Source organism: Oenanthe melanoleuca, chromosome Z (assembly GCF_029582105.1).
Source record: "Oenanthe melanoleuca isolate GR-GAL-2019-014 chromosome Z, OMel1.0, whole genome shotgun sequence".
NCBI lineage: Eukaryota > Metazoa > Chordata > Aves > Passeriformes > Muscicapidae > Oenanthe > Oenanthe melanoleuca.
In genome coordinates, this window is record NC_079362.1 from 68,878,175 (window position 1) to 68,900,058 (window position 21,884).

The window sequence follows — 21,884 nt, forward strand, 5'->3', positions numbered from 1 at the left end:
GTGTGAGTGTGAGCTTTGTTCCAGGCAAGATGATGAGGCCCTTTCTGTGAGAAAGGGAAATTGCGCTGAGATGTTGGGAAAAACAAGGAGGGGATTGGTCACAGGGATGATGGCTTTCCAAAGTGCAAGCCCGCCATTCCTGGCTGCGTCGGCCATGTTCTATGTTTGCGGCTGGACAGCACTGGTGGATAGGGGCAGAGGGAGTGACCGGGTGTGCCTGGACTTGAGGCATGTGTTTGACACTGTCCGCACGACATCCTTGTGTGTAAGTCGGAGAGCCGTGGACCGGATGGCTGGAGCATGGTTGGGATGAGGCAGATGAGCTGCAGCGAGTCTTTGCCACCCTTTGGGCGTTTTTATTTTTGCGTTGCTGGCCAAAGGCTAGCAATGTTTCTCCAAAGGAGTTGCTGCAGGATCATGCCTGGGAATGTGCCGTTGGGAAGAGTGGGCAGGGGCTGTTTGGAGCAGGGCTTGGCGTGGGTGTTGAGTGGAGACGGCTTTGGCCTGTCCCAAAGAGTGGCTGCAGTGCTAGTGAGACGAGAGGCAGTGGCGATTGCCTTTTTGTCATTTGTCTTTATTTTCTGTGGCATAAGTAAACGTATGAGTAGAAAAATAAATAGGTCAATAAATAAATGAATAAATAAATAAATCGTCATATAAATAATCTGAGAAAGTCCTTTGTGCGAATCCCAGGTAGAGGCTGTGTCAATGGAGACGCAGTGGCTGTCGGCTGCGGGTGCCCTGCGGTGGTTAGAGGCGTGTCCGTTGTCCCACGTTGGGGGTGTGACGTGTGTTTGGGATGTAGGTGCGGGAGCGTGGTGGGGGCGGGTTGTGGCGTGGGTGCTGGTGCTAGCGGCGCATGGTGCGTGTGAGGCTGTGGAGGTGCTGTAAAGAGGCGCGAGCTTCGAGGCGGACGTGGTCCCAGGCACAGGCGCTGTGGTTGTGGGCGTGGAGGAAGAGCTGGATGTCCCTGAAGTACTTGTTGATGGTGAGCAGCGGGTTGCGTGGTCCTTTGAAGAGCGCGGCGCTGTCGGGGAGGCATTGCTCGAGGTGGTGGATGTGGTGCTGGAGTTTGTTGAGGAGGTGGCTGCGAGGCTGGGCAGGCCAGTGCTGGCGGGTGCTGTTGGCGCTGAGGGTGTGGAAGAGGTGCTGGAGGATGCGTAGGGCGGTGGCGGCGGCTTGTGGCGGCTGGAGGTTGTTGTGCAGGAGGGTGTCGGGGAAGAAGGGCGGCTCTTGGAGGTGGCAGGGCTGTGTGTGGTTGGGAGCCATGTCCTGGAGGAGGCGCAGGGCGTCGCCGGGGAAGGTGTGGTCGTGTGTCCAGAGGTGTTGGCAGGCGAGGGTGGTGGCGAGAGCGGTGAGGAGGAGCAGGAGCGCCTGGGGCTGCGTGCGGCAGGCGTGGCTGTGGGGCCGTGGGCGCAGCCATGGTGGGGCTCTGGGTGCTGTCGGGCGGTGCTGGGCAGGAGCCGGTGAGGCCTTAAGGCTCTGCTGGTGCCGGTGGTGGCTGTGCTTGGGGTGCTGCCGGGCGTGCGGCTTTGTACGGCGGCAGCTTTCCCTTCATTGCTTTCTGATTCCTGGGAGTTTCCGCTTGTGCTTTCCAGTCTGGGCTGGTGGCTGTGGTGGTCCTGGGGCAGCGTTTTCTTGGGGTTTCCGTGGTTGGGGATTGTGGTGGCAGTGGTGTGCCGAGAGTGAGTTGCAATAGATGGTGAAAGGTTTGCGAATGCGCTGGGTCAGAGGCGTCAGGGTCAGGTGTGCTGGGGAGGGGTGTTGGCTGTTCCCTTTCAGCTGCATGGCCAGCTACAGGACCTCTCATGTGCAGCTGGGGTTTCCTTTGTGCCTAAGATTGGTTTCCACCTGCAAAGCCGTGGTGGTGGCTGTGGTCACTTTTCCTTTCACTTTGCGGCTTGCCTTTATTTTCATCTTAGCCACCGTTTTCCTTTTGTGGTTTAGAAGGATGTGAGTGATGTCAAGCGAACCAGGCCTGGGTATCTCCGTCATGCCGTGGATGCCTCGGGCACTGGTCCCGTGGAAGGGGCTTTCTGTATGGCTGTGTGTATGTTCCTTGGAGGGCAGAAAGTGTTGTTGCATGGAGGTGCCCTAGGTGACGTCTTGGAATCTGATGTGGCAGAGCAGCAAGACAGGAAAAACTAGGCTCAGTGAAGAAGGAGTAAGAGAACAGGAAGAGCTTTGCTGCTCGTGCGTTTCTTGCTGGGTGTCTGTGGTCGCGTGTGTTCAGGCGCAGAGGGAGGGCATGGTTGTGTTTCCCCTGCTTGCGTGGATGAGGCAGCCAGAGAGCGAAAAGAGGCTGTCGTCCCTTCTAGGAATGGTGTTGTGTTTTGGGATTGCCGAAGCCCTGTCCTGGAACAGTGTGTCCCCTTCCTCGTGTCGGGGTCCACACCACATGCGGAGTCCTGATAGGTTCTTTTAGGGATCTCAAAGCACAAAAGACACAGCAGGGGACAAAACCAGTTTACTTTTGCAAAAATGCACCTTTATTTAGTGCCAACCAAATGCGATAGAGGGACAGGAAATAGAGAGAGAGGGAGAAAGAGGGGTTGGGATTATAGCTACCAAGACGGGCAGACCATCCTCGCGGAACCAGCCAATAGATGTCCGTTGCCGTCCGGGGAGATCTCAAGGGTCTGTAGTTTGAGGATGTCTTTTATAGACTTTTCCAAGGCGTTGGGCGACTGGCCAAAAGGTGGGAAGATTTATGGACTATTGTATGTGGAGATCGTTGCTCCAAGAAACAGGTGGAAACAGGACGCTAGGCAAGTAGCCTGCGTAGGAGCAGCGCACCGTGGCAAGCTCCAGGCACACCGACAGTCCTTGTGACCACTTCTACAGCAAGTAGCCTGCGTAAGAGCGGCGCACCGTGGCCAGTTCATTGTTCTCACACCTGTGGGAGCAAACCGGCCCTGGTTGGAATGGGCACCACCTGAGAACAGTCACTTGGCATTCCTCTCATCCCTGGCCAGCGCCTTTAAGCTGCAGTTCCTCAGGCGAGGGTCGTTGGGCAGAGCAAACGAGAGGCTTTTAGATGGACTCTTACACCTTGCTCTCGAGTTCATGAGAGGTGTGGATCTCTTGGAGGGGCTGTCTCTGAAGATGCAGAGGGGAGCAGAGTCCATCACTTGTGAGAAAGGCTGTGGAAGCTGAGCTTCTTCAGCTGGAGTATGGAAGACTTTCCAGTAGTTTGAGATGTCTGTATACGAAGGGCAAACATATGTGGAGTGGAGAAGAGGAAATGGTGTGCTTTTAGATTTGCGTGGGGACGATATCGTGGGCCTCATGGGGACATAATGGGATTTTTATCATAAGTGGTTGGTGGGATTTGAGTGTTTCAGATTTTGGGGGAAACGAGGCTGTGTGGACGAGCTGTGTGGTTGTAGCTTTGTGTGTCAGGGAGCTGCAGCCGCCCTGCGGAAGTGGTGAAAGGCAAACGGAGGGAGGCCTGCGCGACGAATGAAGGTTGCAAGGGCAGTGTAGGATAAGGTGAGGTTTGAGACGATGTCGTGAACGTGACTATGTGGAAGGCCACGGGTCGTGATGAGATTGAGCTGTGCGTCCTGGGGAAATTATCAGAGGGAGTTGCGAGGCCAGCGTGGATCATTTCTGCGAAGCGGTGTGTGTCAGCTGAAGGCGCCGGTGAGTGGAAGAAGGGAAATAGAAGCAGTGTTTTTGGAAAGGGAAAAGCAGAAGAGTGTGGGAGCTCCAGAAGTGTGAGTGTGAGCTTTGTTCCAGGCAAGATGATGAGGCGCTGTCTGTGAGAAAGGGAAATTGCGCTGAGATGTTGGGAAAAACAAGGAGGGGATCGGTCACAGGGATGATGGCTTTCCAAAGTGCAAGCCCGCCATTCCTGGCTGCGTCGGCCATGTTCTATGTTTGCGGCTGGACAGCACTGGTGGATAGGGGCAGAGGGAGTGACCGGGTGTGCCTGGACTTGAGGCATGTGTTTGACACTGTCCGCACGACATCCTTGTGTGTAAGTCGGAGAGCCGTGGACCGGATGGCTGGAGCATGGTTGGGATGAGGCAGATGAGCTGCAGCGAGTCTTTGCCACCCTTTGGGCGTTTTTATTTTTGCGTTGCTGGCCAAAGGCTAGCAATGTTTCTCCAAAGGAGTTGCTGCAGGATCATGCCTGGGAATGTGCCGTTGGGAAGAGTGGGCAGGGGCTGTTTGGAGCAGGGCTTGGCGTGGGTGTTGAGTGGAGACGGCTTTGGCCTGTCCCAAAGAGTGGCTGCAGTGCTAGTGAGACGAGAGGCAGTGGCGATTGCCTTTTTGTCATTTGTCTTTATTTTCTGTGGCATAAGTAAACGTATGAGTAGAAAAATAAATAGGTCAATAAATAAATGAATAAATAAATAAATCGTCATATAAATAATCTGAGAAAGTCCTTTGTGCGAATCCCAGGTAGAGGCTGTGTCAATGGAGACGCAGTGGCTGTCGGCTGCGGGTGCCCTGCGGTGGTTAGAGGCGTGTCCGTTGTCCCACGTTGGGGGTGTGACGTGTGTTTGGGATGTAGGTGCGGGAGCGTGGTGGGGGCGGGTTGTGGCGTGGGTGCTGGTGCTAGCGGCGCATGGTGCGTGTGAGGCTGTGGAGGTGCTGTAAAGAGGCGCGAGCTTCGAGGCGGACGTGGTCCCAGGCACAGGCGCTGTGGTTGTGGGCGTGGAGGAAGAGCTGGATGTCCCTGAAGTACTTGTTGATGGTGAGCAGCGGGTTGCGTGGTCCTTTGAAGAGCGCGGCGCTGTCGGGGAGGCATTGCTCGAGGTGGTGGATGTGGTGCTGGAGTTTGTTGAGGAGGTGGCTGCGAGGCTGGGCAGGCCAGTGCTGGCGGGTGCTGTTGGCGCTGAGGGTGTGGAAGAGGTGCTGGAGGATGCGTAGGGCGGTGGCGGCGGCTTGTGGCGGCTGGAGGTTGTTGTGCAGGAGGGTGTCGGGGAAGAAGGGCGGCTCTTGGAGGTGGCAGGGCTGTGTGTGGTTGGGAGCCATGTCCTGGAGGAGGCGCAGGGCATCGCCGGGGAAGGTGTGGTCGTGTGTCCAGAGGTGTTGGCAGGCGAGGGTGGTGGCGAGAGCGGTGAGGAGGAGCAGGAGCGCCGGGGCTGCGTGCGGCAGGCGTGGCTGTGGGGCCGTGGGCGCAGCCATGGTGGGGCTCTGGGTGCTGTCGGGCGGTGCTGGGCAGGAGCCGGTGAGGCCTTAAGGCTCTGCTGGTGCCGGTGGTGGCTGTGCTTGGGGTGCTGCCGGGCGTGCGGCTTTGTACGGCGGCAGCTTTCCCTTCATTGCTTTCTGATTCCTGGGAGTTTCCGCTTGTGCTTTCCAGTCTGGGCTGGTGGCTGTGGTGGTTTCTGGGCCCTCTTTTGTTTGGCTGTTTGTGGCTTGGTATGGTGTTGTTTGGTGTTTTCGTGTTCGCCTGAGCTTATATTGTTAGTGTGTTGCCTGTCCTGGGACCGTGAGTTGCCAAATTAGTGCCACATTATTCATGTGGGATTATAATATTTGCTTTTTGTGGTTTTCCATGCTCTCTGAGAGTGTCTCTGATTCGTCTTGGTTTCTGAATTTCCCTTCTTTCCCTTTGCCTGTCACTCTACTTCACTTTTCGTGTAGTGTCTTGGACTTTTCCCTTTTTCTAACTTTATGTGTGATGTGTACAGTGTTTTGGGTTTGGGTTTTGTTTTTCCTTTTTTTTTTTTTTTTTAAGAGTGCTGAAATCATTGTCAATGAACTCATCTAAAGTGAATCATTTTGTGGATTTTTAAAGTCGTGTTTCCTGAGATGTGCACTTGTGGGGATTTGCCAACTAAGTTGCAGATAAGAGGAAGTGGTTTTACTAGAAAGTTACTAATAAGTATCTGGTAGGTTAATGCTAATATGCTGTGCTGATACATTTGTCCTAACATATAATGCACGTGTGTCAATCATTTTATTGTGTTAAATTCCAGTTGCATCCTTTTACTGCTGTGATTGCCATCACACACCTTTTTCTATTGTTCTTGGAAATTCTTCCCTGGGATGGAATAACCTCTAGGTTATTTCTTGGGGCTGTACAAAAGCCATTCAATTAATTGCATTGTTCTCTTGTTTGTTATTAAGCTGGCTTTTAAATTATTTGTGTTATAGAGCAATGTACAAGTAGTTACAACTCTCGGTAATGTGTCATTGGTAATTCTGATCAAAATTCTTTGATCATTGTCATAATTAATAATTTGTTTTTCCCATATAAATGTATTTACTCTATAAATGTATAAATAAATGTGCTCTTAGCGTCAGGACAAAGTTGTATTACAAAGGCTTTGTTACACCTATGTAATTCTTTAGAGATGAACCATTTGCCAAATATAGGACTAGGATTTGATTAAGGTGCACCCAGACACGTCTGAGAAGGAGTTTAGCAAGCAATAAGGTCCTTTCTGAACCTCATTGGGAAGCCTACCCTTCTAAGTATTGTCCAAAGCTTCCATTCTGCCTGTGACACTCCCCAAGTCTACTTGTAATTCTCCAATAGGTTTTTTTTGTTTTCTGTCTACTGAATGCTTGTTTTCTTTGTGTTCAAATGAATACATTTTTTCTTTTTAGCCTTTGGAAGAGTTGTGGTTTATTTCTCAGGATCCTCGGGAGCTCCTGAAGTCATTTAATTGAGGAGATGGTTCTGGGTCTAAGCTGCCGAGCACTGAATGTTTTTTGATGAAATTTCTGCAGTTTCTTGCTTCTTTTTTCAGTTTGACTTTCATTGTGATGGGCTTAAAGAAATCTCCTCCAAGCTGTTACTTTTGAACAATAAATGATTTTTTTAAAATTAGCTTTAATTGTCTGTTTTGCCAAGTGCAGTGTGATGCTGAGAGGAGTTGGTATCAGAAGAGCCTGCTCGTGTCATTTTCCAGTGATGCTTTTAGATAGGTGTCCAGGAATGGATATCACTTAACCTCTCTAATTCCTATTCTGGTTTTGTATCACCAGAATACAAAAAGTAATTCAAATGCATTTATTCTTTCATGTTTGAATTTCCTGTATTCCAGCATGTGTCATTACTACCACTCCTGTTTTTGATCTACAGTGCTTTAGTTCCTTTAGCTGCCTCAGAAAAGACAGAACCAATGAGGTCCTCATTCCTGACATCACAGGGTACTTCTGGATGGGGCATCAGGAGGACAGTGGTACAATGTGGAAGTTTTATCTTGAGGAGTCCTGCTGTGTACCTGGATATATAAGAGAGCTGGTGGAAAAGCTCACCAAGCCACTCCCTGTCATTTACCAGCAGTCCTGGCTAACCATGCTGGTCCCAGGCAACTGGAAGGTGGCCAGTATAATGCTTATCTGCAGAAAGGGTCAGAAGTAGAATCTGGGGCGCTGCAAGGTCTGTCAGCCAGACCTTGGTGCTGGGGAAGCTCATGGAGATCTTGAGTGCACATCACATGGTACATACAGGAGATCCAGGGCATCAGGCCCTGCCAGCATGGGTTTGTGAAAAGCACAACCACCCAACCCAGTCTCCTTCTGTAACACAGTGACCCTTTTAGTGGATGAGGGAAAGTCCAGGGATGTTACTTCCTGGACTTTAGAAAAGTTTTTGACACCATTTCATAGAATTCTCTTGGAGACACCAGCTGCTTGTGGCTTGGACGCTCTGTTCTCTGAGTTAAAAACTGTGTGATGGCCTGGCCCAGAGAGTGCTGGTGAATGGAATTACATCCAGCTGGGGCTGGTCACAGTGGTGTTCCCCAGGGCTCTGTACTGGGGCCAGCCCTGTTATTTGTATTGATGATCTGAATGAGGGAATCAAGAGCTCCTTTAGTCATTTTGAGGACAACACCGAGCTGGGTGGGAGTGCTGATCTGCTGGAGGGCAGGAAGGCTCTGCAGAGGGATCTGCACAGGCTGGATCCATGGGCTGAGGCCAATGGTGTGAGGTTCAACAGGGCCAAGTGCCAGGTCCTGCCCTTGAGTCACAACAACCTCCTGCAGCTTCAGGCTGGGACAGAGTGGCTGGAAAGCTGCTGAGAGGGAAAGGACCTGGAGGTGCTGGTTTTCAGTGGCTGAACATGCGCTGGAGTGTGCCCAGGTGGCCAAGAAGGCCAATGGCACCAGGCTTGTGTCAGCAATGGTGTGGCCAGCAGGACCAGGGCAGTGCCCATCCCCCTGTGCTGGGGGCACTGGTGAGGCCACACCTGGAATCTTGTGTTCAGCTTTGTTTCCTCACAGCAAGAAGGGCACTGAGGGGCTAGAGTGTGTCCAGAGAAGGACATGGAGCTGGGGTAGGGTCTGTAGAGTGGGTCTGATGAGGAGCAGCTGAGGGAACTGGTGGAGTTTAGTAAGAGGAAAAGGAGGCTCAGGGAAAACCTTATCACTTTCTACAATGATCTAATAGAAGGTTATAACCATGTGGGGATTGGCCTTTTCTCCCAGCAACTAGCAATAGGAAAGGAAAATGGCTTCAAGTTGTGCCAGAGTTGGTTCAGATTGGATATTAGGGAAGAATTCTTCACTGAAGGAATGGTCCAGCATTGGAACAGGCTCCCTAGAAAAGTGGTGGAGTCACCATCCCTGGAAGTGTTCAAAAATTGAGTAGATGCACTTCATGATACGGTTTAGTGGTATTTGGTCAAAAGGTTTGATGATCTTGGAGGTCTTTTCCAACCTTAATGAGCCTATGATTCTGTATTTAATCCTCTTATTTTCACACTCGGCTAAATGGGAAGTGATCATTAGTGTTTGCACAGAGCAAGGTCCTTGCAGTCATCAGTGGTGGAGGTTGTTTGAGCACAGGAAATAACCTTTGTCCCACACAGGAGGAGGCCAGAGCTGCTGATCTGGGAAGATACTTTGGAGCTGGTGGTTGGAGGGCGAAGGAGCAGCTGGTGCTGGTGATGTGTGGATGTCCTGGTTTCCGTTCATAACCAGGCAGAAACATCAACTTAGTGTAGTAGTTTTGGTTTTCCAATTTGAAATTTTCCTGCTGTGAGATAGGACTAGGAGAAAGGCAAAACAGGCTCAACTTTAAATGGTACAAAGAGAAACTAAAAAAAAACAAAACAAAAACTCCAAATAAAACTTTAGACCACTCTTCCTTCCCCCACAGACTTCTTTTCTTTCACATTGAGAACATTCAGAAAACAACTCAACCAGTTTACCATCTCTAAAATAGTAATTCACCAATTTACTTGGGAGAGGAGACTTCTCTCTTCAGTCTATAGAGATTTTATAGCAATTTCTCCACAAGGAACAGTTTTCTCTTGGTTTCAGTGTCACAGTGATTGGCTTCCCGGGAGAATAAAGATCTGATCACTGTGTAAAAATCCCTTCCTCGACTAACAGTATTCTCACAACCATTAGTGAGGACCATATCAACTTCTGAGGTACATTTTAAGGATTATAACAGTTCAAACAAAAGCTCACTTCATCTTTGAAAGCAGAGCTACTTCTTCTTCCTCCTCTTCCTCTTCATCGTCTTCTCCGTCTTCTTCCCTGGAGAGCAGCAGGACCTTTCTCACTACTCAAACTTAGCAGATCACAGCAGTTTCAACATCTCATATCTACAGTTAGAACAGTCATATCCACATAATATCTTATGTGTTACAGGGAAACAAGAGTCTCTTCTCTATAGTATGGAAAAAAAGAGACATTTCAGTCCACAACTCTCCTTCTTCCGTCATCTGGGACCTGACTCTTCCTTCTGTCTCACCTCGGTGGTTTCCTGATGTTTCTGCGCATTTCAACATCTTGGTCCTCTTCTTTCACAAAGTATCTGCAAAGTCTTATTCTGGGCATTGAAAGAGTTAACTCCTTGCCTGGGCAGTTGATGGTCCTGTGGTCTCTTCCACGTGGTGGACTGGAGCTATTTACGATAAAGAGCCTTTCAAGGCCATGCTGGGGCTGGGCTGGGATTGTAAGGGCCCAGCCAGATATGTGATGAGTTTTCTGGCTCCATGGTTGTTTTCTGCATTTGCTGCTCTCAAGTTCAGCCGTGGGCTGGGGGTCTTCCCTGGGGGTCTTTTTTGTATTTACATATGCGTTTCACAAAGACACATAAACTTTCTCATTGGTGTAACAATGTGTCGATATTAAAAATATGATGCTGATCCACTGATCAGTCCTTGTCTTGTACAAAGCCTTTACAAACCACAGTGGGCAGTTTCCTTCATGGGGAATGCTGTGCTGGTTGGGTTGGACTATATTGGGTGGTGGTGTTTGGGTGATGGATCTCTTTGCTTGCTGATGATGTGTTGGGGTGAAGAAGGACAAGGGCAATGTTGTCTGTGGACTGCAGCAAGTCGCCATAGCCACTGGGGTGTAAGTACAGGCAGGAGCATCTTGGACCGGTTGTGGTGGCCGTAGCAGAGCAATGAGCAGTTCTGGACATCTCCTCTAGGTTTTGTTACTTCTTTTTGGTGATTCTTAGGTGGAGTTGGTAGCACTGGGCTTCTGTTCTTTGTCCAGATCTTTGCAGACCTTGATGGGTCCCCTCCTTGATTCTTTGAGGTGCACCTTGTGTATGCCACCCTGTTGTTTCCAAAGCGATGCTGTGGCATTTCAGAATGGTTGTTTGTGGTGGGTTGATGGTTTAGAGATGACTTTCATGTCTTGGCATTACTGGAGGGTCTGGAAGGGAGAGTGTGGTGGTAGAAGAGGAGGAAGGCATCATGTGCTGGCATCACGCCATCTGGGGCAAATAGGTGCCCAACAGTCTGGCAGCTGTAAGAGATGGCTGTGGACTGCAGGACCACCATTCCCTGGGAATGGTCTGCTGTCTATAGTCCTTCGACCCAGGCAGGAGGTGTTGGCAAGATGGGCTGCAGGACGGAGACTCATCCCTACCTGCCTGAGGGGACTGTGTCTTTGCCTGTCAGGTATAACCATGAAGCACAATGAGCACAGCTTTGCTTTTTGATTCTTTTTTGTTTATATAAAAAGTCTTTATTTCTAACAAAAGAATAAATAAATAAATAAATAAATAAATAAATAATATATGGCCAGCCAAATAAATTATTAATTAAATAGCTAAGTAAACGAAAGTTCTATGATGAATAGTGATTGGTATAAGAGTCCCACAGTAGTTCCCCAGTGTCCATAATCCCCTTCCCTCCCATTCGTCAGGTGAGGTTGCAGTCTGGATGAACACAATAATTCCACAGATAATAAATATCATCCATATCCCCAATGCCTCCCAGCTGTCAATGACTGTGTAGTGAAGAAATTTCCTCTTCCTTCTTCTGCAGTGGTTGTGGCTTAGGTACCACAGACTGGCCCCAGTGTCACCACAGTCATACCCCTTTCCCCATCAGCTCATCATTCTGGTCAGAAGAGATCTGACTGGTGTTGAGTGATCCCATCCTGGGCTGCTGCTGTCACCACTCAATCCATGACCACTGGTGCTGGCTGGGGATGGGTGTTTGCTGTCTGTGGGTTTAGTAGGGGTCCAGAGCAGCTCAGGTGCTTCATTTGCCGTATGAGTCTGTCCACGTGTTGGAAGCAGGTAAGAGCTTCGAGGCGGACGTGGTCCCAGGCACAGGCGCTGTGGTTGTGGGCGTGGAGGAAGAGCTGGATGTCCCTGAAGTACTTGTTGATGGTGAGCAGCGGGTTGCGTGGTCCTTTGAAGAGCGCGGCGCTGTCGGGGAGGCATTGCTCGAGGTGGTGGATGTGGTGCTGGAGTTTGTTGAGGAGGTGGCTGCGAGGCTGGGCAGGCCAGTGCTGGCGGGTGCTGTTGGCGCTGAGGGTGTGGAAGAGGTGCTGGAGGATGCGTAGGGCGGTGGCGGCGGCTTGTGGCGGCTGGAGGTTGTTGTGCAGGAGGGTGTCGGGGAAGAAGGGCGGCTCTCGGAGATCGCAGGGCTGTGTCGTGCTTGGAGCCATGTCCTGGAGGAGCTGCAGTGCATCCCCAATATCGTGGGTCCGCAGGTGATGGCACAGGAGGCTGGTGGCAGGAGCCACAATGAGGAGCAGGAGGGCCAGGGTGCTGTGCCGCAGGCAGGGCTGTGCATATCCAGGTAGAGCCATGGTGGAGCTTTGGGCGCTGTGCAGGAGTCTTGTCTGGCTCAGTGGTGGTGGCTGCTGTGCTTGGGGTGCTGCCGGGTTTGCAGTTTTATGTGCCCATGCCTAGGCTTTCCTTTCATCACCATCTTGTAGAGAATTTCCCGTTTCTGTTTTCACTTTTGCTTTTTTCGTTTGCTTTCTTCAGAGGGATTTTTTAGTGTTTGTCACTGACCAGGAGTGGGCGCTGCCATAAGAATGGGAGCTGACCCTTTTTCAGAGCTGCTGCCAGGGGGAAGCCTGGCTACTGTGTTATTACAGAAGATGAAAGTGTGGCAGAAGTTTTCCAGTGGCTGTGCTGGGGATATGTTTCAGGATTTCTTTTCATCTGTTTTGTGTGTTGCTTTTTTTGGGGTTTTATTTTAAAATGTCTTTACTTACCGGCATCTTTTTTTTCCTTATTTCATACTCCAATATTATTTGTATATAATGTTAATTTTTCATGTTAATTAATGTTTTCTTATATTTTATGCTGAATTGTTAGTCTCTCAGTCATTTTGAATTCTATTTATATGTATACGTATATATTTTTAATACTTTTTATTTTTTCTGTGGCACCTGCAACTTTGCTAGTGCAAGAGTTTTTCTTTTTGGAAAATCTTGCAGAATATTTTTGAAGCCGTTTCTCATACCTATGTATCCAGATTTAATTACCCTTGGTATGTTGATAGTTAGAAATAAATGTGCAGATGTCACAAAGGGTTTTTCATCCACTATTCTTGCAGTGTTTGTCCTTTCTAGGTTTTGGGTTTTATTTTCTATTGTGTTGTGATTTTTTTTTTTTTTTTTTTGCAAATGTGGCAGTTTTAGATGATCTGGCAGCAGTAGCAGGTGGGAATATTTCTATTTCATGTGCCAGTTCACTTACATGTGAAAAGTGAAAGTGGGCAAAGTTCCAAGTGAGAGTCGTCATTGCTTCCTGTGTAAATTCCAGCAGTAAGAGGTTCCCATGTTTGCTGATAAAGCAAGAATGGGATTTTCTCCTGAGATTTTTTTTTTTTAATTTAGCTTAAGTAATGTGCATCTCGTTGTTGTAAAGCATCACTGTGGATTTTTTTGTTGTTTGGGTTCTTTTGGTGCATGTTACATTGGGATATGCTGTCTTGTCTGTTTGTCAGTTGTAGAGATCTTACAAATGCATCAGCTGGTGCATGTGGTACCCAGTGAACTGCTGGGTGGAATTTAAATATGTCATCACTTACCCTTTTTCCATCCTTTTCTGCCTCATGTGTTGAGCCTATTTCTGATATTCCACTTTTGCCTTTAAGCAGTTGCTCCTTTTGTAGGTCAGGAGATATCTGTAACGTTTGAAGAACAGTGTCTTCCCCGATACTTTCTTTTGACATGAACTGCACACATAACTGCCTTGCCACTTGTATTTTCTAATGAGTTTTTAGTTTGAATATGTATATGCACAAGCAGGATACAGATATTCAGTCCTGATGTAGTTTTCCCCTGCCTGAGATGCGGAGGGAATAATTGCAACCCTTACATCCTCTTCTCATGCGGATTTGATTATATTTTGTCCAGTTTGTATAGGGAGAAAATGTTAGCATGTCAGTTCATACCCGCTAAATTGTGTTCATATCTCTTCTCTAGATCTTCTTTTTGTGGCATTTTCATCAGAAGATTAAGAGAGCGCTTCTTTTGAATAACCTGCTAAAACTAAGACTCTTAATGTGAATTTAGTTGTGTTTTGCCAAGTGATTCATGCTGGAGTTCCTAAGGGGAAGTTACCAGGGAAGGAAAGGTTAATGACCTAATGGCACCATTACAAGTTACAGAAAGCACCTACAGTACTAAAACTTTGCCACATTATTTCATGTTCAGTGGATGGAGGATTGGGATGACAGGAGGATGAGATGGGGAAGTGATGCACGGAAGTGGAGCAAGGTGGAGTGTGCTGTCAACTCTGAGAAAACGTTTGAGGCACTATGGCATTTGCAAAGATTGCAATATGATAAAGACGACTTTTCCAGTGTGTGAAAATGTGTGGAAGTAGATACATTACTGCATTGTCTCTTTCTGGATTTGAGGCAGTGAGGTATAGAACATGAAAATTAGGAGGAAAAAACCAGATTACCAGACCCACAGATGGAGTTCACCCAGAGAGAGAAGGGTAAACTTCTTGCATTTTCTCCCAAACCGAGGTCAAAATACTGTTTTGGTTTTGTTAGCATATCCTGTAATTTCAGAGAGCAAGCTTTCTAGTATTGCTTACCTTCTTGTAGAAGACCTAGAAGAATTATCTGAGGCATTGGTTTCCACCTTTTTTGCACCCTATCAGCAAAAAATTCGTGAGCACTCACCTTCCATATATTTTTATTTCTAAATTAGATATATATATATATATATATATATACCCCTGTACTAATATATGTGTTATAAAACACACACGAAAATAAAAATTAAAAAAGGAGAGGAAGGTTAAACAAACATGTTTTTAAAATCTCTTAAGTTGTATTTATCAAAGGTACCAGATCCATTTTCTTCCTGCACCCTTGTGGGTTATCATACACACTCCACTTTGGAGACTATGACCTGTAGAGTAGTTTAATAAATTTTCTAGTCATCCAGTTTTTCTCTCTCTTTTAATGTTTTTGCTGTTTTTGTAGCTGACATTTCCACTTTTAGAAAACAGGGCCTGGTACAAGGGCAAAACCTTTAGACTTACATCCATGTTGTGATCACAGTCCTGGCCTGACCCAAGGCCTTTGACCCACAATGCTCAGTTCTCTTTCAGGCAGTCTCACTGGAAGATAGCAGTTCAGAGCTGGGAGCTGTGTGGGAAATCACTTAATTACTGCCTCTAACTTACCATTAAGAGATGAAATATTTGTGTATATCAAATAGGTTTATTTTTAGCTTGAGGATCTATGTAAATTTTCAGCTCTGCTGCACAATGTAAGGTCAGTTTCCATCCAAACCTCTTGTAGTACTTGCTTTTAGATTTTCTTCTGTTTCTAGTATGCAGTTCATAAGATCTGTCCAGATCTGTTACAGTTTCAACTATTAATAAACGGTGTTGTCTCTTTCCAAGGATTACTATGGAATTACATTCCCTGCTCCTGCAACCTTGACAGGCAGAGATGGGAGCCTTGCTAACAACCCGTACTCAGGTGAGTTCTAGTTAAAGATGAGAATGACGAGTGAGATATGCTGGTTTCTCAGTGCAGGTCATCCTGCTGTTGCTCAAAGAGGAGTTGCCTTTTCCTTCTGTGGTCAAAGAAGTCCTTCCTTGTTCCTGCTCTTGTTTTTTAACTATCACTGTGCTAAGATGATATTAATGTCATCCAGGATTTCAGCCAGTGGTTTTCATCCACTGCCAGTTGACTACATCTTAGAACTGTAGCCGTAAGCATTGTAGTTCCTATGATGATGGTATTAAGTGCTGTCATACTTCCTGGTAACCAGCAAAAAGGAGTACTGGTTGGGAATGAAGTAGAAGGGATTGATATATGTCACCTCCTCAGTAAACATGTGAACATGCTGCTCTGTAGGCTGCCAGATAGTACAAGTATTTGTGAATTTTCTGCTTCATAATCACTTCTCCTGGGAGGCTGTTTTTGGGTTAATAACTGAATTTCCCTTCCTACTTCTTCAATAAGGTGGCCCACGATGCAAGCCTTGCTTTCCTGGCCTTCAGCTACTGTCTTCAGAACTTTGGTGGTGTGAGGAACTGGACATCTTAACTAGTCATGCTTGACAAATAAACAGACATTGGCAAAAATATGCCCATCACTGCCTGTAAATCCTAACCTGCTTTCAGCCCATGAAGCTTAGCTAAACAGGTTAACCTCCAGGAAAGTCAAACTTTAACCTAACAACCATTGGCTCTCTGGCTATTTACCATGCTTCTGCTTTTAGCATGCTTTATTGCAGTTATCTGATAGTAATGAGTCTGCTCAGACCATGTGAGATAGGTGAGTATTGGCCTCTCTCTTTATCAATGGAGTAGTCATGGCACAGGGTTCTGTGCCATGAACAGGCAATATCCCTGTGGCTGTCAGGAATAGAGATTGGGTGAGGGCTTCCCATGGACAACTGCAGGCTTTCAGGTGTAGGATGTGTCCTGTCCTGTAGTTGTCTGCTTGTATTCAGAGGATTTAAATCCATTGAATTCTCCACCTTTGCAGTACCTTTGATAGCTTTTCTGATCGGTTCTTTCTTTCACAGGTGATGTAACAAAATTTGGCCGTGGGGATTCTGCGTCTCCTGCTCCTGCGACCACGCTGGCCCAGCCACAGCAGAACCAGACACAGACTCACCACACGACTCAGCAGCCCTTCCTGAACCCAACCCTGCCCCCAGGGTACAGCTACACTGGGCTCCCTTACTATGCTGGAATGCCCGGTGTTCCCAGTGCATTCCAGTATGGGCCAACCATGTTTGTAAGTGTGACAGCCTCTACTGTAACCCCCCCTGAGTGCCTCTCCAGTTTTGCTTTCTCCAGCTCAGATACTCCACATCTTGGAATTATAGGAAGGTTTGGGTTGGAAGGTATGATCAAAGACCATCTTGTTCCCATCCCCTGCCATGGACAGGGACACCTTCCACTAGACCAGGTTGCTCAGAACCCTATCCAGCCTGACTTTGAACACTTCCAGGGCCTTTCTTAGCTTCTCAGGGCAAGTTGTGCCTGTGCCTCACCACCTTCATGGTGATGAGTATTTTCCTTATCTCTAATCTAAATCTACCATCTTTAAGTTTAAAACAACTGCCCTTTGTCCTGTCACTACAGGGCATGGTAAAATCTTTTTCCCATCTTTCCTATAAGCTTTCTTTAAGTGTTGAAAGCTCACAGAAAGGTCTCCCTAGAGCCTTCTTTTCTCCAGGATGAGTAGTGCCAACTCTCAGCCTGTCCTCATAGGAGAGAGAAGCTCATCCCCATGATCATCTTCGTGACCTCCTCTGGATATGCCCCAACAGGTCCACAGCTTCCTCATTCTGAAGATCCCAGAGCTGGAGTCAGTATTCAGGTGGATTCTCATTAGAATGGAATAGAGTCAGCTTCCCCAGCCTGCAGGAGTTCTCCAAAAACATGCAACGTGAGAAAATAGCTGCAGTATCACACAGAAGAAAACAAAAATTTAAAGGCCAGAACTCATGGACCCCTTTGCAATTTTCTGTAAATAGATGACAGCTACATTTTGTGGGTTTGTTGTTCCTGAAAGCCCTTACTAGTCCCTGGAGAGTCAAGGGGAGACCCAAAGCTGAGTCACTGAGAGCCTGGATGGATGGAGGAGACCCCATTAAGTCAGAGAGCAGGGCTGGAAATCTCAGGAGAAAGGTTATTTGGGAAGAGGTATTGCTCCAGGCAGAAGGGTAGATGAGGCTATTTAGGGCCCTGTAGGATAGTATTTTATGAACAGCCTCAGGCAGGAATTGATTTTACTTTGATTCTGTGATTGTTCTTAGGTTTGTGGGTAAAAATTTGCAGTTTACATTCAGCATATGAAAGAAATATGCAGTTCTGAGAGAGGGCTGCATTGCAATCACAAGGACAGCTCTAGGAGATACCCTGGGACACAAATCCACAGTAGCAAGTTCTTGCTGTCAGCAGTCCCATGCCATCCCAGTTCTCCCAACTCCATGAATTCCTGACATGAGGTGGAAGTGCCTTCCCCACTAGGTGGCAGAGGGAGCCTGTGTTCCAGCTGATGGGACCTTTTGTTCCTGTTCTTTGTCCAGGTACCTCCAGCATCTGCTAAACAGCACGGAGTCAACCTGAACACGGCATCGACTCCCTTCCAGCAGGCGAGTGGCTACGGCCAGCATGGCTACGGAGCAGGTGAGCCCTCAGCCCCCGTGCCCCGAGCCCGCGGCGCCGCTCGCGCACCCTGACGCCCTCTCTTGTGTGCACCGGCAGGATACGATGACTTAACGCAGGGAACTGCAGGTGGGGATTACAGCAAAGGAGGCTACAGTGGGTCATCTCAAGCACAAAACAAATCTGCTGGCTCTGGACCTGGAAAAGGTAACACTCTGAAACTGGAGGCTCTTCGAGAGTGGGATTTAGTAGGGCAAACTCGCAGTGCTGTGCAGTCAACACAGTAGTCAGCTCTTAACAGGGTCATGATCCAAGCTGTTTCTCCATCTCCCGTGTGCAAAATGCTTTTCTAAAGGCCCAGTTGTTCCTTCTAAACCTCATGGCTGGACTTTGCATAAAGATTTGTGTGGCTGATGCCCAGCTTGGGTCCAATTACACGTGGGAGAAATAGTTAGCTGTTACCTAAGCCAGAGCTTTCTTTGCTGTATAATACAGTGATCCTTCAACAGTGCTGCAATTTTGGAACTTGAGCAGTTCGCTGGTATTGCTGAAATGATCCTCTGCCAAATCATAGCTGGATTTTAGGTTTGGTAGGCACCTGAGACACCCATGTGTTAGAGAGGAGCAGGGTACTTCACACATCTCTGGGCTGTCTAGCTGCTGCCTGTACACACTCATAATGTTGTGTCATGCCTGGAAATGTTTCCTTTGTGACATAAAAGCTGAATAATTTATCCAGCTCATACAAAAGCTTTATTTGGCACACACTGGTTAGATCTGAGAAGTGTATACTGGGCTGCTTAGCACTAACTGGTTCATCCTCATGCTGAAGCAAATACCAAGCATTTTCTGTGCATTTGAAACACTATGTGATCACACTCTCTTCAGTGGAGAAGCAGTCCAGGAAGGAGCAGTGTCCAAAGAGAACTACAAAAGCTTAGAGCAGTACACTTGATCCCTGTTCTCGAATTCAAAGCAACCATTGGCTTTTTTGTGATTCAAGTGATATGATCAGAGCCATCCTCTATAAAACTGTGAATAAGTGTATCTGAGCCAGTTATGCTGATTCTGTCAGGGCAGAGGAGCACTGCAGACTTCACTCTTCTTCTTCTGCTTAGGATGTGGAGGGACAGGAGCTCAGATGTATAGGAGATGCCAAGTCTTATCACTCAAGGCACTACTGGAAAGCTCTTGAATGCTGCAATAGAGGCAAATGTACCTCTGATCCTAGAGGAAAACTGGCTTTATGTGGGCTTCAGCAAACTGCTGCTTGGTGAAGTGCGTTGGCATCTGAATTGTTAATGACTTGGAGTAGACCTGGGTGATTTATCCCAGTGGGCTTGTGCAGTGGGAGCAAGAAGCTGAGCCCTTTTTTCTCCCATATGGGGTGCTGTGGGTCTGAGATCATGGAGAACCAGCAGGGCAGTACATCACCTGAGGCTGCTGAAGATTCCGGGAGCAAAGCCTGGGAATCATGCTTGCTGGTGGGGTGAGATTCTCACTGCTGGTGGCATTTCTGTTTTCCAGGTGTTTCTGTGACCTCAAGTAACACGGGTGTGCCTGATATCAGTGGCTCAGTCTATAACAAGACTCAGGTGAGGAGTGTTGGACCCTCCCCAGTCAGGGCCCAAGGCTGATGACTCCTACTCCCAGGCTGGCCACTCTCAGAGGCAGCAGGCCACAGCATCTCTTAATGCTGGCTCTGTTTGCTGCTGCAGTGAAGTCTCATCCTCTGTCCCAGTGTTTCTGCAGGTCCTGATAGCAGCTGCTGGCAGAGGCTCAGTGCTCCCTGTGATGCACACTGCTCATGCTACACTATGCCAGCAGTGTCCTGGGTGCAAATGAAATTATGGGTGTTAGCATTTTTAGCCAAATAGCCCCCAAAGCAGGTGAGTTGAGAGGCTGTTTGCTTTCTGTCAGAGGGACAGGCAGTAGTGACCACCTCTAACACCCAGGGGTCCCTATTCCAAACTCTCCTGTGGCCATTGCTCAGCATGCAGCTTCCTAGGCAAAGCAGAAAGTGCTTTGACCAGCTGTGCTGTGCACTGGGCTTATGTCCAGCTCCTGATTGCTCCTCCCTGCACTCTCAGCAGGGGAAATCAGTGTCTGACTGTGATCCATGCTTACAGGTAGGAAGCCAGCTGTCAGCTTTGTGCTTAGGGGTCAAGTTTTGGCCAGCAGGAGGAAAATACAACTGCAAGTTCCTGTGGTTTTTTTGGGTTGCCCTGAATAGGTTGAGTAGTTCTAGGCTGAGCCCACTCAGTGGGGGAAGGACTGATTAGGCAGCTTCTGCAATCCCATGTCCCTCTGAATGGAAAGAGGTCAGGGAATCAGAGTCATAATACCTGTGAAAATAAAAGTTTCAAGAGCCATTAGCGCAGAAATATGGATGAGGACAGGAACTGAAACTCATCCTCTGGTGTACTTGCAGGTGTTCAGTGTGACTTGGCTTCCTCATGGTGTAGGTGAAAGGTTCAGGTGATGTGTGTTTGGGCCACTCCTGTTCTGGTCTGGCTGAGGGTACTCACACGAGTCTCTGACACTGTGCTGTTGCCCCCTGTGCAGACGTTTGACAAGCAGGGATTCCATGCTGGCACTCCGCCTCCCTTCAGCCTGCCTTCTGCTCTTGGCTCGACCGGGCCCCTGAACCCTGGTGCTGCCCCGGGTTATGCTCCAGCCCCGTTCCTCCATATCCTCCCTGCACATCAGCAGCCTCATTCCCAGATGCTGCATCACCACCTCCAGCAGGATGGGCAGGTGAGTCAGCCCCTTCTGCCTCTACAGCATCCCCAAGAGCACATGGCTCCCCCTTCCCAGCAGGGTCTTGGGGTGGTTGTTCCCTTCTGTTTTAGCTTTGCTCACTGGGAAAGGGCCCTGGCAGCAATGGCTGTTGACCAGCTTGGGGAGGGAATCTCATGAAGTTCAGCAAGGGGAAATGCCACATCCTATCCCTGGGGAGAAAACAGCCCCATGCACAGTCTGTGTCAGGGACCACCTGCTGGAAAGCATTTCAGCAGAAAAGGGGGGCTGGTGAGCACAAGCTGAGCATGACCCAGCAATATGCCCTTGCAGCAAAAAGGGCAATGGGATCCTGAGCTGCACCATGCACAGCACTGCCAGCAGGTCAGGGGGCTGATCCCTGCCCTCTGCTCAGCCCTGCTGAGGCCACAGCTGCAGCATTGTGTCCAGTGCTTGGCTCCCCACTGTGGGAGAGACATGGATGTGTTGGAGACTGCCAGTGAAGGACTGATGAAGGGGCTGGATCATGTCTCATGTGAGGAAAGGCTGGAGGAGCTGGGACAGTTCAGCCTGGAGAGCACTGAGAGGGGATCTCATCAATGTACAGAAGTGGAAGATGTAAAGAGGGCAGAGCTAGGTTCTTTCCAGTGGTGTCCAGGAACAGGGGCAGTGGAGACAAATGGGAACACAAGAAGTTCCCTCTGAATATCAGAGAAAATATTTTTGCTGAGATGGTGACCAAAAAATGCCCAGGAAGCTGGTGGAGTCTCCATCCTTGAAGTTGTCTGGGAATGCTGCTGGGCAGCTGGCTCTTAGGTGATCCTGCTTGAGCAAAGGGATTGGACAGAATACCTCAAGAGATCCCTGCTACCCTCAGCCAGGCTGTGATTGTGTGAAGAGCCCATCCTGCTATGGGCTAGGGAGGGATGGTTTGTGGGGTGTGATGCTGAGGCAGGTGCTGCTGTCCCCTGTCAGGAGAGCAGGATGTGAGAACTTGTGCTGTGATTCTGAGGAAAACTCAAGCATCCCCTGCAGGTTGCATATCAACTCCAATTTGGTTTCACTTGCACGTGTGTTTACTTTCCTAACACTGAAAAAAAACAGTGTTCAGCCTTAGAGTCCAGTAATAGAACATGATTTTGCATTCCAAATGTGTGACATCCTTGCCTGGTGCACCACCTTGGCTCACCTTGGGAAAGCTCCTTTGGTGTGCCTGGCCCTGCTCCTCAGTTATCTTGTGTTTGAGCCTGTTGTACTTGGGAGGCAGTGGGATGGTGCATCCCCGAGCTCCTGCTTGGTGTGTCCATGGTTGCTTGGCCTGGACTGTGGGATGTAGAGAAGCAGATCTGTTCAGGGAGGAAGCC

The 21,884-nt window shown here is 48.4% G+C and overlaps 1 protein-coding gene across 9 annotated transcripts in view; it reads left to right on the forward strand.

The window, feature by feature from the left end:
- The window catches only part of UBAP2 (ubiquitin associated protein 2), a 162,807-nt gene that overhangs the window by 140,428 nt on the left and 495 nt on the right, over positions 1-21,884 (forward strand). For all 9 annotated transcript variants that reach the window (XM_056514690.1, XM_056514687.1, XM_056514688.1 and 6 more), the window contains 6 exons: positions 15,052-15,130; positions 16,188-16,402; positions 17,703-17,802; positions 17,881-17,988; positions 19,309-19,376; positions 20,347-20,538. In XM_056514690.1, coding sequence (XP_056370665.1) covers positions 15,052-15,130; positions 16,188-16,402; positions 17,703-17,802; positions 17,881-17,988; positions 19,309-19,376; positions 20,347-20,538 — 762 coding nt within the window. The remainder of the gene's footprint in view (positions 1-15,051; positions 15,131-16,187; positions 16,403-17,702; positions 17,803-17,880; positions 17,989-19,308; positions 19,377-20,346; positions 20,539-21,884) is intronic.